Below are 16,425 nucleotides of genomic sequence, written 5' to 3'. Positions count from 1 at the left end.
GCCTCTTGATGATATACCCTCACTCACACTGTCCCCTGCTAGCTGCTTTTTGTTAATCCAAATGAACAAAAGTCTTTCAACCTTTTCTATTGCCTGAGATCGTTGCTTAGACGACACAGAAACACCCTTAGCCACACGTAGCAATGGTCGACTTAGCGTACTTGTAGTGGGATGCTAAGTCACACAAACGCACACCTCGTTCGTGTTTCATGATGATCTCCTTTTGCTTGACCGCAATTTTATTTTGTGTCCTCTTCGGCTGAACACTAGCCTGTGGTGGGGTACGTGTTGCTATAAGTCACGTCTCCTTGTCTGCGCTCTGTTGTCTCCTCAGATGGGATCGGACAGCATGATCGGGGCGCTTTGTCAGATTGCCGAGAAGACTTCGATAAAGAGATCAACTATCGGAAGCTCTACCACGGTCAAGGAGAAAGTCAGGGTGACCAACTCCATCATCATGCACTGGGTGACCATAGAAGAAGGGTGAGAACACACGCCCACTTGTATTTATTTATTTTTTCTTGGCTTTGAAATGAGCTCCGAAGTACACATTGAGAAAGAATTTTGCTATAAGGGATTGTTTGTAGTTTAGGTTTTATTTGAAACCATTATTGGTTTCATCGGATTCAGTTGGGGCATGCTTACAGTACTTTGCTGAATACAGATGTTCCCTTACTTATGAACATTCGAGTTACAAACAGCAGTACATACGAACATTTTTGTAATAACATATGTAGTATTCTCTTCAGTTGTACATGTACATATCTTTATCGAGCATATATTGTATTACATCTTTATTTTTCAGTACAAACCAATACAAGTTACTTATACAAGCCTTAAACATACGTTCCATTTAAAATATAGAACAAATTCACTTTATGAACGATTGTTCGGAACATATCCTGTTCGTAAATTTGCGAGCGTCTGTATTTTTTTCCCTTTTTTCCCCCAGCCTGTCAAGGTACTGTTAACCCCCCAAAGTTCTAATTATATGGTTATTTTCCACGTGTGACTTCTTAATGCTTCTTAATGTTATTTTCTACTTGTGGCTTCTTAATGCTTCATCCCTTCATCAACCACTCCCACTGTTTATAGTGTATCGGATTATGAGTCCAAATGCCTACCAGCGTTAATATTAAGACTGGTGAGTATCAATTTTAATCTTGGAACATAATCTCTTTTTCCGTTTAAAATTAGGATTTATTTCTCCTATCACTTTCATGTCCAGTATTTTGCTTTAAACTCATTCACTGTGCACAAATGTGTTCACTCTAGTGCCAGGGTTTTTGTCATTATTACTCAAATTCCAGGACCCACAGAATATTGAGTGGAGTGTTCGGACGACATAAACATTCAATGCTGTGTTAGAAAGATTAGACTCACTTTTTCATCAGACAAAAAAAGTTTATTCCTAAATTATATGGGTTGTCTGAGCTTGAAATGGGGGCGGATGGACAAAATACAATACATACATATTGATTTATATAGCGCTTTCACAACAGCAGAAGCTGGAACAAAGTGCTAAAGTGGACAGAAGGCAAATGCAGAAAAGAAAAACATTACCAGAGGTCTGACTAGCGCTTTATCGGCACCCCACACAAGAAAAAACAAAACCCGAACAAATATGGGAATTGCGCTCACATTTCAATTCCCGAATATATTCGGGAATGGCCGTGAATGAGTTAAAAATGTGCATGTTTTTTTTCTTTTCCATAAAACTCAAAATCCATTAAAATCTGGATGTATCCTTCCGATTTTTACGTTTTATAAGATGATTAAAAATGTTTGGTTCAATGATTTAATTAACCAACACTTTTTAATTCCCGAATACATTCGGGTATGGCAAGGAATGAGTTAATACTATATTTTTTATTATTATTTATTTTATATTCTCATAACATAATGACTTCACTGTCGTAATAACAGTGTAATAATATGACCTTTTTCAGGCAAAATTATCTGTACATTTCGACTTTTTTCACCCTTTCAAAATTGAGGTTTTTTTTTCTTTTCATTTTCATGTCAGTAGTGACTGCTGATGTGCACCGCGCTTTGTATTGTCAGACTCTGTGTAAAAGGGGAGGTGTCCCAGGTTTTGTTTTCCGTGCTCCACGGGGTGGAGCGAGACTCACTGAGGGCCCACAATGCGGCTATTGGTGTGCGACCAGCCAGAGGCCAGCTCCAAACAAACAGCGAGCTGCCCCAAGTGAAAGCACACAACATCCCAATATCTCATTTGACCGCTAATTTCCTTGGCCACACCAGGATTCCCACTGTTTCAGGAATTTGCAGAACACTATGAACCCTTGTTACGCCACACAGTAAAAAAAAAAAAAAAAATCCTGCGCCATTTAGGAAATGAGGGGAGTGGAAGTCTGCAGAGCGTATTTGCAAATCACATTGGCTTTCCAAATAGGAGTTGTTGTTTTTTTCATTTCTTTTAGGTGGTCCAAGTACAACATGCACGTGCTGACATTCCAACATTGCAAGAAACTACAAGTGTAGAAATTGCGTGTGTTGTAACAGAATAGTTTATGAACAGTTTTTCTCAACATATCTCCTTTTTTCTTCATAGTATGACATTTTAGTATACTTGTAAATATTTCAACTTAACTCATTTACTGCCATAAGTGACCAAAATGAAAACAAAGGACATTTTTTGGCGAGGGTAAAAGTTACCGTATTTTCCCATGTTTAAGGCGCACCAGAGTATAAGGCGCACCACCAATGAATGGTGTATTTTCAAACTTTTTCCATATGTAAGGCGCATTCGTGAATTGAAAAGTGTGACGTGGAGCGCCATTCCCAAAATACTAACGTTTTTTTTATATACGTCTGTGTAAGCTCTGTCGTACATGAGTGGTCCATCCATGAAAAGGTTTCTTCAGCCGTCATCTGTGCTTCTTTGAAGATGGAGGACGCTTCGCTTCTTATCCAAGAGGCTTCGTCAGAGAACTAAAGTCTTTTTGCTGGTAGTTTCGGTAGTAATCAGTCAGAAAAATAGAAGTACACTACACTGATGTAGCCGCAAGGAGTAGTCCTCTGCTCCCCCCCAACCTGAGAGCACTGACCAATCATAGCAGAGTCTGGCACCGCCACGTCTGGACTGTAGGGTATATATATGGGGCCGAAACTAGCAGCAAAAAGACTTTAGTTTCCTGACGAAGCCTCTCGGATAAGAAGTGAAACGTCCGACACCTTCAAAGAAGTACAGATGACGGCTGATGAAACCTTTTCATCGATTTTTATCTACATATTTTGACTTATTCACTGCCATTTCTCTAATTTATTCGGGAATTGAAACTATGTATTTGTTCGGGCTTTGATTTTTCTTGCTTGGGTGCCGATAAAGCGCTGCTCAGACCTCTGGCAATGTCTTTCCCTTCCACAAGGGGGCAGCATTTGCCCTTCGTCCATGTTAGCGCTTTGTTACAGCTTCAGCTGTTGCTAAAGCGCTCTAGAAATCAAAATGTATTGTATTGTACTTTGTACAGCCACCCCCATTTCAAGCGCTGATAACTCCAGACCCCCAATTAACTCTTTTTTGTGTCTGATGAAAGAAGAGTGTCCAAGGTTTCTTACACTACATTGAATCCTAAAACTCAATATTCTGTGGGTCCTGGAATTTGAGTGAAAATGACAAAAACCCTGGCACTCGAGTGGACAGTTTTTTTTGCACATTTCCTCAATTATAGGGGTCTGGAGTTATATGAACTTGAAATGAGGGCAGCTGTCCAAAATACAGTACAATACATACATATTGGTTTCTATAGCACTTCAACAACAGCTGAAGCTGGAACAAAGCGCTAACATGGAAAAAAAGGAAATACTGCCCCCTTGTGGAAATGCACAAACATTGCCAGAGGCCATGGCTAATGTTTCTTACCCTGAATTGAATGTTTATGTAGTCATAAAACTCAACATTTGGCAATTTGAGTGAAAATGAGGTCTGGCCAGCGTTTTATCGGCAGCCCCAGGAAGAAAAAAATAAACCCAAACAAATTCGGGAATGGCGCTCGACGTCATATTTTCAATTCCCGAATTAATTTGGGAATGGCAGTAAAACTCTACTTTAGAATCTAGATGTATACTTCAGATTCTGACGTTTTATAGGATTATTAAAATTGTATTCATAGGACATTTATGACCTTGTTTCCATAAGCATCCATTTTTTAGTTAAATCATTTCATTAACCAACACAATTAAATAGAGAAAAATCTTGCCTGTTCACCTTTCTTCAAAAATTGGATGGGCCTCTACCAAATTTCCGGTTCAGTCGTTTTTGCATAATCTTCATCGGCCAACAAAACCTCCTTTTGAAAACCGTGGTAATGAGTGAATCAAATCACGCTGGGATCATCTGTGATGCTGCACATATTTCACTGATGTCATCATGACGCCGAGTCATTCATTCGTGCTGCCGCAACAAGAAAGCGCTTGTGTTGAAAGAAGCACAAGCGACTGTCAAATCAGCACGGGGGATTAATTGCTCATCTTGGCCATAGTCCGTCTCTTTTAACACACTTTATTCAAAGGCTCCTCTTCTCGTTCCTTTATTCATGCAAGTTAAGTCTCACGATTTAGTCGGGAGACTCCCGATTTTGACCACAATACTCACGGCTCACGATTAGAGAGCCAAATACAGTGATACCTTGGCTGACGAATTTAATTGGTTCCCAGACAAAGTGTGTAAGGTGAAAAGTGTGTATCCCAAAAATGTATTTCCTATAGGAAACCATTAAAATGAGAATAATCCGTTCCCAGGGCCCCATAAAACATTTTCTACTTTCTAATTTTCTAAACCTTGAAACTACACAAAATATACCTTATTTTATGTATAATAAATGTGCTATGGTATTATAATTAAAGAAATAAACTGTACTCTATAATAAAGTTGTTTTATTTACCTCTGTGATGGTCGTTGGTGGCTTGATAGAATGGAGTGGCCGGTTTCATCAGCATTAAACACTTGGTGAGGAACGTAGCCTTCTTCTTTCACCATCTTGAGGAATGATCCCTTGTGGATGCTTTCTTTGCGATAATTTTACCTTATTCCTCATCAATTGTGTTCTGTTTAGCTGGGTGATAGCTTTTTGCATCAAGTGGACAGATGGCTTGTGCGGGTTATTTGTGGAGCCTGATTGATGGGAATTGCTTTAACCGATGACTGGGAGTGGGGAATAGAGGACCAAAACTGCCATTTTCTTGTTAGAAGAATGGGCTCGTTCGCAAACGACACAACTCATCGTGGCAGCTCCATGTGTATCCCAAAAAATAGTTTGTATGCCAAGGTAAAATTTTCATAAATTTAACGTTCGTAAACCGGTATATTCGTAATCCAAGGGGTTCATAAACTGAGGTATTACTGTATCCCGGTTTCAAAAAAGTTTTTCTTTTCCCCGCTCTCATTTTTCACCATTTTATTCGCCATTCAATTCGCCCCGATTTAGAAAGTGACCGAATAGCCTCAATCGGCGTCATTTCATTTTGTAAATTTCCCTCGCAGCCAATGAGATGCCTGGATTATGCTCGGAAAATGGCAGAGAAGCTCTTAATATGTTGCGTTCAAAGAAACTCAGCAATGACCAGTGGCCCAAAATATATATATTTTTCCTTTCATACCTTGAAATTTATTTCATATAACAACTGACAATATTTTCTTGTTGATTGATGTTGGTAACTTAAAATAAATTTTTGATGAAGCATTCATGTTAAGTCTCACGATTTGGTCGGGAGACTCCCGATTTTGGCCACAATAATAATAATAATAATAATAATAATAATAATAATAATAATAATAATAATCCATTTTCCGTACCGTTGATTCCGCATTAGGGACTCTGGGTGGGGGGGGGGGGGGGGTTCTGGAGCCTAATACATTTAATTTACAAGCGCAGGACACTTTACCATTAAAGTAACAATAAACACCAGAACAATAAAACAATAAATAAAATGATAAATAATAAAAGAGCTGAGTAATACTCACAATACTCACTTTATAAAGCAACTATAAGGTGAAACAAAAGAAAATGTAAAAAACAAAATACATTTTTCTACTAATTGAATGTATGAATAAACCATGAAAGCATTTTTGTGTTTTATTGACTTCTAGTTCACACTTTTGTAACACATTATTTTAACACATAATAATAATAATAATAATAATAATAATAATAATAATAATAATAATAATACATTACATTTTAAGCACCTTTCAAAGCTCTCAAGGACACTTTACAGTCACAGACAAGCATAGCATTTGTACTATAATAAATAAAATACTATCACAAATAGAATGCAATAAATAAAATACAATAATAAATAGAAACAAGAGAGCGAGAGAAAATGCAATTTTAAATAAGTGGGTTTTGAGATGGGCCTTGAAGGCGGGAAAAGAATTGATGTTACGAGTCCAAAAATCTCACGATTTATGATTTCTCAAACTGAAAATGTACGTTTTTTTTCGACGCCGAGACCTCGCCGCCATCACCCTGGTGTCTTTCCATCTCCGCGCAGCGCTTCATAAAACCTCTCGAGGACCCCAGCCAGCGCAGGGACCCTCACGTAAGGCGCATCCACAAAGGCATGAAAGAGCGAGCGAGGAAAAGAAAGTAGGCAAAGCAGGCTCGACTCCGGGAAGAAAATTGCAATTCTTTCTATTCTTTCGTAAGGGTGGCGAGGGAAAGGGGGGGGGGGCATAAGAAGGAAGGAGAAAAAGGGAAAGAAAGAAGCAGTATGAGGGGATTAGCGGACCCTGGCCATGTCGGCGAAACCCCTCGCATTTCTGCTTTCTTTGTTTGGAGCTGACCAGAGCTTGTTGACAAAGCGCTGCGTGTTTGGGAAGGGGGGGGGGGGATAGTAGGGGTCAACATTATGAGGGAAGATGGGGGTTGCTGTGTGTGTGTGTGTGTGTGTGTGTGTGTGTGTGTGTGTGTGTGTGTGTGTGTGTGTGTGTGTGTGTGTGTGTGTGTGTGTGTGTGTGTGTGTGTGTGTGTGTGTGTGTTTTGAGAGCGAGGATGGGGTGGTCATGGCAAGGAGGAGCCCTGGTGTTAGTAATTAGTGGTGTTTCTGCTTTGGAACTTCTTTGGTGGTCTCTTGCTCTCCACCCCCCTCTCTCTCTGTCTCGCTAATGTTACAAAACTGGGATTCTTGTAATCACCCATCACCGGCTACCACCACCACCACCACCACCGCTATGGCAGTCACTTAAACACAAACACATATACGCACACGATTTTCTACTCTTTCCTGGCGTAACCACCTGAATAAAACGGGGCCAATACAAACCTCTCTGTTTGGGAGCCGCAGAGGGGCCAAGTGTGTGCGTCACTCGCCCGGGCAAGACCAACATGTGTTCACCACTGTTCTCCCCGAGCTACCGAAGCACACACACACACACTCGCAATGCAGATAGACAGTCTCCATGTTCATCCAACAACACAAGAACCGCCTGTGTATCCGCTCCCAGAGGTTTTTGCTAACCATTTTTTTTCACAATCATCTTTATTGGCCAAGTATTGGATTGGATTTACCTTTTTTTTAATCTTGCAGTGGAGAACTTTACATTTCACAGCAGCAAAATGATTAAAGGAAAGAAAGAAGTAGAAAAACAAAATACAGGAGCTTCTGTAAAGGCAGCCACTCTCACGGCACCATCTTGGAGTAAAAAAAACAAAAAAAGAAATAAATAATATGACAACACAAAAACACAGAGTCATTCATTCTTAAAGGACAACCGACGCCTCCTTTACAAATTGTGTCAATATTTTGTAAAATAGCTTCATATGACTTCTACTGAGCGTATTTTACAAAGATTCCACCGCATATAGCGATATTTTACGTTTTAAGACTCGCGCTGAATATTCCGGAAGTCTTGTTTTTGAGTTGGTGACGAGTCCTCACCCTACGTCACTGAAGGTACGCCCCTAACCGAGAAAGGACATACCTTGCATCACCTCAATGCATTTTGCGGTACTTTGTTTCGTCTGAAAACTTCGTGTTGATGGCGAAATTAGAAGGAAAACACATGAATAACGCGATGGTGAATCGTGTGTTGCGCCAAGACTTCTACATTGTATTTAATGTTCACTTACAAAACATCATTTTATTCAGCCCGCGAAAGCAAATCAAGCACGTCAAGTGCCATGGTGCTTGCAAAAGTCCGAAGCTAAATTCCTTATCAAGTGGTGGGTACAACTATTGATTGGCTGGATAATTTAGCAACAATTGTCACTTTATTTGCCAGTAACCCGAATTCAAAAGTCCAATTTTTCTCAAAGCAATGATTTTTTTTTAATATGACACAGAAAAATACAAAAGTACTACAAAACCAACCCTGGCAATCCTTAATCTTTGAAGAAAAAATAATAACAAAACAAACCTGATTATTTTTTTCATGCTATTTTATAGGTGCAACATCCAAGGCAGCGTGATCTGCAGCAACGCCGTCATTGGCCGAGGCGCAGATCTCAAATACTGTTTGGTGGGAAGTGGACAACGGATCGAAGATGGGGGTAAGCATGCGGTGGAAAACACAAAATACCCCAATATCGACAACCATTTTCAATATTAAAAAAAAGATTAATCACCTCTATCATTCATATTTTAAATGAGAATAATTTGGACGAAAAATGGTAAATGAAATTAAAGGTAAATGACATTGTCATTTTCAGTCAAATTGCAGGACCCACCGAATACTAGCGAGCTCTTGGCTGTATGGCTAGCTAACTAGCTATCTATTGGCTACATAACTAGCCAGCTATTTATTGGTTACATAGCTAGCTAGATATCTATTGGCTACATAGCTAGCTAGCTATTTGCATCAGGAAACATATTAGCTATCTAGCTTGCTAGCTATTAGCTCGAGTTTTTGAGTTATTCCGGGTTGAGTGAACGCTGGTGTATGTCGTTGCCGCTGCTCACTCACAGAAATACGTTTCCTGTGACTGTAAAGTGACCTTGAGTTTTGAAAGGCGCTTATAAATGAAATTATTATTATTATTATTATTATTATTATTATTATTATTATTATTATATTGTTTTAGGACTGCATAAATATTCAATGCAGCGTAAGAAACCTTAAGACTTTTTTATTTCATTAGAAAAAAAATAATTCCTAAATTATAGGGGTCTGGCGTTATCTGAGCTTGAAATGGGGGCCACTGTACAAAATACAATACATATTGATTTATATAGCGCTTTAGCAACAGCTGAAGCTGGAACAAAGCGCAAACATGGACACAAGGTAAATGCTGCCCCCTCGTGGAAGGGGAACAACATTGCCAGAGGTCTGACCAGCGCTTTATCGGCACCCCCGGAAGAAGAAAACAACAAAACCCTGAACAAATTTGGAAATGGCGCTCACGTTTCGATTCCCGGAATCCCCCAATAAAATGCAAATTTCCCCATTGTGGGACGATTGAAGGCTTTCTGATTCTGATTCTGAATAAATTCGGGAATGGCAGTAAATGAGTTAAAAATATGCATTTTTTTCTTTTCAGTAATGCTCTAAATACATTAAAATCTGGATGTATTCTTCAAATTCCGACGTTTTATAGGATTATTAAAATTTGATCACAGAACATTTATGACCTTGTTTTAATAAACATCCATTTTTTGGGGGTTAAATGATTTAATTAACCAACCATTGGAAAACCATTGCCGGAGGTCTGACCAGCGCTTTATCGGCAGCCGGGAATGGCATCGAATGAGTTAAGAAAAACATATGCGTGGGTGATAGAAAGTCAACCAATGAAAGAATTTTTTTATCTGTGTATGATCAAGCAATTTGATTTTTTTATGTTATTTTTTTTCTCCCTTAATCCTCTTGTAGCCAAATCTATATGGTAGTCGGTGAGCGTGCACGAGTGTCAATGAATGTATGTTTGCGTGCGCGCGGGTATGTGTGTCACATTGATGGAGAGGTTAGAGAGCAAGGCCAGAGCAGGACCACCCGGAATTCAACAGTGACGCCCTCCAGCCACGCACATTTAGCCAAAGAGACGCATGCTCGGGCCACCAGACCAACCGCGTCACCTTAATTGCGACAACAATGGAGCGCTTCACGAAAACACCACTTGGACTTTCGGCTTTCATTTTTAGTCTTCATCTAAATGAAAGATGTCACGCAAAATTGGTTGATACTCGGGGAAAAAAAGGTGCTTTTGAAAGCAGGTTTGAAGACGAGTTAGGTCAGAAATTGCGATTAAACATTCGCTGAAACTTAACAAAAAAAAAGTATTTTCCGGTGTGTAAGGTGCACCCAAAAGCCTTAATTTTCTTCAAAAGATGACACTGCGCCTTACACTTAAAGGACAACCGACGTCTTCGGACAAGTTGTGTCCATAATTTGTAAAATGGCTTCTAATGAATTCTACTGAGCGTATTTTACAAAGATTCCACCGCATATCGCTATATTTTACGTTTCAAGACTCGCGCTGAATATTCCGGAAGTCTTGTTTTTGAGTTGGTGACGAGTCCTCACCCTACGTCACTGAAGAAACGCCGCTGACCGAAAAAAGGACACACAGTCCTTTCATCACGTCAATGCATTTTGCTGTACTTTGGTCTGAAAACGTTGTGTTGACCAAAAAGAGGCAGAAAGGGCGACAAAGCTCCATGTAAGGAATTTATCAGCCTGTGGAAATGGGGCTATTTAATTCCTTACACTGCTTTGTTGCCATTTTCTGCCTTTTTTGGGTGCGACATTTCCCAATCGATTGCAAACATGTATGCTTTCTTCTTCAGAACTATACTATGAATCATATTCATAACTGGATGAGTAACAAGAAAGCATATTCTCCGAATCTTAAGCCATTGTTTTGATTCTCGAGCAAGTCTTGCCGTGACACCACGAACATAGGGGCGGGACCTTCTGAAACTAGTACTTTTTAGACACTGTCATTTTATTGGTGTTTTGCATTTGACTAAAAATATCATACTGCGTGTTTTGGGTGTTTTAGATGTTATAAAACGTTTTTCTGATGTCAGTTAGGAAACAAAAAAGTGACGTCGGTTCTCATTTAAATGTGAAGTAGTATTGACCCACAACAGGTTTCGCAACTACTATCAGCAGCCACTGAATGCTTTTTCTCCAGTTAAAGTAGTAGAGTGTAACCCCGGCCTCTTTACAATACAATACATCCTAATTTATACAGCGCTTTCACAACAGGTGCTTCACATAATAGTAAACACAAAGCAAAATAATAAACACAACAGGAACATAAAAACATGGACAGTTTTGTAGGATGAAAGTCTCCTTTTCACCTACTGTAGTGCCTTGTAGTGTGCCTTATATTTGTAAAACTTTGATATCTTTATATATTATATTTGTAAAAGTTTTGTCATTCCTTGAAAGTGTATAGTACTACGGCGCGGAAAAAGTTTACTATGGAAAAAGTTTGTAAATACACCTTTCATTGGAGGTGCGCCTTAGACTTCGGTGCACCTTATACACCAGAAAATACAGTAGTTGAAAAAAATGCACAAATTCTGAGGTGTCAAACTTGGAAAAAAACTTTAAAATGGACACTTCAACAAAAAAGTTTGTTTTTGTAGAAATTGGCATTTTCAACAAATAAGATTTGAAAGAAAATAAGTCAAAGCGACTCAGCTTGCTTTACCGCGCTCACTAACCATCCTAATAATAATGATAATAATAATAATACATTTTATTTCAACATTCTCAGAATCAGAATCATCTTTATTGCCAAGTATGTAGAACACACAAGGAATTTGTTTCCGGTCGAACACGCTGCACTAGTATCATCATTGGGGGAAGAAGTACAGTCTCAAGTACACTTTATAGTCACGAGTTAAGTTTTTCTGCGCTCACTAACCATAAATGTCAATAATTTCTCTTTCACCGTATTTTACGGTTTATAAGGCGCACCTGAGTATAAGGTGCACCCCTAATGAATGGTGTCTTTTCAAACCTTTTCCATATATCAAGCTCACCAGACTATAAGGCACACCTTCAAATAATGAAAAAGTTTTCCAAATGTATTACATAAATACATATAGAAGTTTTCCAAATATAAGGCACACCACATTATAAGGCGCTACAGTAGAGGCTGTGGTTACGTTTTATATATTCCAGCATTGGCCGTGCATTACTTCTTCTATGGTGGGGGGTGGAGTCGGTGACTGCTGATAGTAGTTGCGAGACCTGTTGTGGCTCAATATTACTTCACATATAAGGCGCATGGTCATCTTTTGAAAAAAATGAAGCCTTTTGGGTGCACCTTATACACCGGAAAATACGGTAAATAACAGTTTACGACACACCCCCCCCCCCCACCCCATCAATACCAGTCGTGCTTTTTACCGTTTGGTCCGTACTTTGCAATAAATATACAGTGTAAGACTTTGCATAGTTTGGTAGCAAAAGTATAATACAAAACAATTGAAATGTTTTCAAGATGGAGGACGTTTTCAAGATGGCCGCCAAAGTGCCACAACAAGGCGCCCACTCGCACGGGAATAATTTAAAAATGCAAAAGAGTCCAAATAAATACACGCAATACTAAGTTAAGACAGACCAAACCGATATTTTTTTTTAAAGGTCAAATTGATAGCGAGCTTCGAAAGAAGCTAAAAAACAAGGAAAGGGTAGCCGGATAAGAAAAGATATACAATAAGTAGGCAGAGAAGAAGAATGTAGAGCAGATAGTTGATCCTCCCAAGTAATACGAGGGCAGATGATTAACATTCATTCACAAAGTAGAAAAAAAGCAACACGCTAATGTCGCGTCGGGCAACAGCGGAGGCGGATGAGTGGGAGGCCGTTCAAGACATTTCACTATCGCGACTTCAAAAGCTGTGAGGAGCCAATGGACCACACAGACTGCCCGCCACACACAGACATACACACACACACACACACACATACATGTTGCTGTGAGGTGTTGATATTCGTGCATACACACTGCACCTCTGTGCTGCGTGTTTTGAAAACACACACAAACATCGGGTGTGTTTTGTATAATTCCACGTTGCCAGTAATGTCCATCAGTAAGCCGTCAAGACAGACTGACTGCGTCGTGTGTGTTTGTCAGGAAGGGTTCATTCTGCACGCACTAAACTATCGAAGCGGCGGTAGGGCGACGAAACGGCGGTGATTTACCGTATTTTCCGGTGTATAAGGCACACCCAAAAGCCTAGGCAAGATGACCCTACGCCTTATACGCAGGTGCGCCTTATATGTGAAGTCATTTTGACCCCTGTCAGGAGCCACTGACTCCATTTTGCCACCGTAGAAGAAGTCGTCCGTAACCCCAGCCTCTACGTAGCGCCTTATATTTGGAAAACTTTTATATTTTTACATATTATATTTTACAAAGTTTTTTTAGAAAGCCTTATAGTCCGGTGTGTCTTACATATGGAAAAAGTTTGAGAAAACACCATTTATTGGGGGTGTGCCTTTTACTCGGGTGCATTTTATATATGGAGAATATTTGAAAATGCACCATTCATTGGGCTGCGGCCTATGCTCCGGTGTTCCTTATACAGTAAAGTCTCGTTATATCGATATCGGATATATCGATAGTCCCGGTTATATCGATACTATTTCTATGCACGCACGGAGAAAATTACATGCAAACAGGGTCAGATATATCGATAGTCCCGGTTATATCGATGTTTTTTCGGACTCCCTTGAATATCGATATAACGAGACTTTACTGTATATAGAAAACGTTTTAAAATACACCATTCATTGGGGCTGCGCCTTATACTGCAATGCACATTATACTTGGAAGGAGTTTGAAACTACACCATTCATTGGGGATGTGCCTTATACTGTACTGCGCCTTATATATGGAAAAAGTTTGAAAATATGCCATTCATTGAGGGTGCGCCTTATATGCCATTGCGCCTTTATTATGGAAAAAATAATCTACACCATTCGTTGGGGGTGCGCTTATACTCCAGCGTGCCTTATATATGAAATAAGTTTGATCATACACCATTCATCTGGGGTGCGCCTTATAGTCCGGTGCGCCTTATATATGGAAAAAGTTTGAAACTACACCATTCATTAGGGGTGCGCCTTATAGTCCGGTTCGCCTTACAATGGAAAAAGTTTGAAAATACATCATTTATTGGGGGTGCGCCTTATACTTGAACAAAAGTTTGAAAATACACCACTCATTGGGGGTGCGCCCTATGCGCCGGTGTGCCTTATATATGGGAAAAGTTTGATAATACACCATTCATTGGGGGGTGCGCCTTATACTCCGGTGCGCCTTACATGTGGAAACATTTTTAATCTACACAATTCGTTGGTGGTGCGCCTTATACTCCGGCGCGCCTTATATATGAAAAAAGTTTGATAATACACCATTCATTGGGGGTGCGCCTTATACTCCAGAAAATACGGTAATTACGAATAAGATGTGAACGCACATTTTTACCAACAACCTCGTCTCCATTTTTTAAAAATTGATTGGACTTTTATCCTTTCAAATATCAGAATTTGGCGACCATTACCGTTCATACCATATTATTTGTTTGGAATATGTACCGTTAAGGGGCGTGGCCTCCATAATTCACCAAATGAAAAATCAAGCCAAACGGCAACTCGACAAGCTGAAGTCAGGGGGGCACCCATATGTCATGACATTTCTGTTTATGCGTTACGGATGAGCCGCCGCAATAAATGGAGCGAGCGCAATCCCGGTGCCCCCCCACACGCTGTTTATCTTCCCATGCGCACAGTCGAGGGGAGGGAAAAAAGGCCATTTTGTGAAGAGATTCCTTCACACTAGAAGCCGCTTGGCGTGAATGGAACATTATTCTCGCTTAGCGTTTTCTTTGGACGGGCCCAGATGTTTTGGGGCCTGGACGGGCTCGGTTGGAGGCGTGTCAAGCGGCCGCGGGCAGACGTACTTTCAGGCATCATCTGTTTCCTTTGTGAGGTTCAGGTAGCAGGCAGCATGAGCTCAGACTTGCCACGCCGCATCGGTTTCGGGACTCTTCTCGGATGCGTTCACAAGCGTCGGAAATTTCCAATTAGGCTTTGTGTTGCGCGGTCAGCATTATCTGCATATTTTTTTAAATGTTGCATGCAAGGAGATAATAATAATAATAATAATAATAATACATTTACTTTCTAAGCGCCTTTCAAAACTCTCAAGGTCACTTTACAGTTGTACGATACCTTTTTTTCCTGTGGGTGAGCAGCGGCAGCCACACGCGCTAGCGTTCACTCAACCCGGAAGTAACTCAAATACATAGAAAGCTAGCTCGCTAGTGAATAGATAGCTAATAGCTAGTGAATAGATAGCTAATAGCTAGAAAATAGATAGTTAATAGCTAGCAAATATATAGCTATTGGCTAGGAAATAGCTAGCAAATAGAAAGCTAATAGCAAGCGAATAATAATGATAATCCGTTTAATTTCTAAGCGCCTTTAAAAACTCTCATGGTCACTTTACAGTTACAGGATAACATTTTTTTCTGTGGGTGAGCAGCGGCAGCCAACGCTCCAACGTTCACTCAACCCGATAGTTGAAATATAAACAGGACAGCTGGTCTAGGGACCGTCTGCCTTTTTCGGCCAATTGACACTGCTCAAGATTATCTTATTAAACCAAAACATACTAAAATATTAAAATAATAATATTTTAACAACCCCCAAAAATAAATCTAATTACATTTTACGCCTCTAAAACGAACTCAAACTTGTCTTTCATTTTCGTCTTTGCCGTTTAACCCTTTCAGGGACAGTGATTACTCCAGTGGACAACTTTTCACATTAAAGGGTTAAATATGTATGTTTAAATATTAACTCATTCACTGCCAGAGGATGTACAAAAATGTGTCCATTCCGGTGCCAGGGTTTTTGTCATTTTCACTCCAATTACAAGACCCACACAAAATTGACGTTTCGGACTACATATACATTCAATGCAGCATACAAACCTTCACTTCTCTTCTTGCATTAAAAAATAGTTAATTCCTAAGTTATATGGGTCAGGAGTTATGTGAGCTTGAAATGGGGGCAGCTTTACAAAATAAAATGCTTACATATTGCTTTATATAGCGCTTTAACAACAGCTGAAGCTGCAACAAAGCACTCAAATGGACAAAAGGCAAATGCTGCCCCCTCGTGGAAGGGAAAAACATTACCAGAGGTCTGACCAGCGCTGTATCAAAAAACAAAACCCGAACAAATTCGGGAATTGCGCTCCACGTTGCACTTTTCAATTCCTAAATAAATTCGGCAGCGAGTGAGTTAAAAATGTGTATGTTTTGGTGCAAGAAAGGAATACACATTTTGTATGAGAATTGTGGTCCTTTGTGTGCTGACTACATGCGACATCATCTAATAGCAGCCCCCCCGACACCCCTCCCCACAAAAAAAATCACCACTGAATTGACGTTGCGCCGACTTGACAAGCCGGTCTTTGAAGCGAGTTGACATTT

At 39.9% G+C, this 16,425-nt stretch overlaps 1 protein-coding gene across 1 annotated transcript in view; it reads left to right on the top strand.

Moving 5' to 3' along the window:
* eif2b3 (eukaryotic translation initiation factor 2B subunit gamma) overlaps window positions 1-16,425 on the top strand; it is a 38,682-nt gene that overhangs the window by 20,848 nt on the left and 1,409 nt on the right. Inside the window, exons 10-11 of the mRNA XM_089008221.1 lie at window positions 335-483; window positions 8,410-8,513. Of these exons, the coding sequence (XP_088864347.1) occupies window positions 335-483; window positions 8,410-8,513 (253 nt within the window). The remainder of the gene's footprint in view (window positions 1-334; window positions 484-8,409; window positions 8,514-16,425) is intronic.

Source organism: Hippocampus bargibanti, linkage group LG11 (assembly GCF_051943395.1).
Source record: "Hippocampus bargibanti isolate YZ-2025 linkage group LG11, ASM5194339v1, whole genome shotgun sequence".
Taxonomy (NCBI): Eukaryota; Metazoa; Chordata; class Actinopteri; order Syngnathiformes; family Syngnathidae; genus Hippocampus; species Hippocampus bargibanti.
The sequence above is the reverse complement of the archived record's forward strand: the minus strand, read 5'-3'. Positions and strand labels throughout refer to the sequence as shown.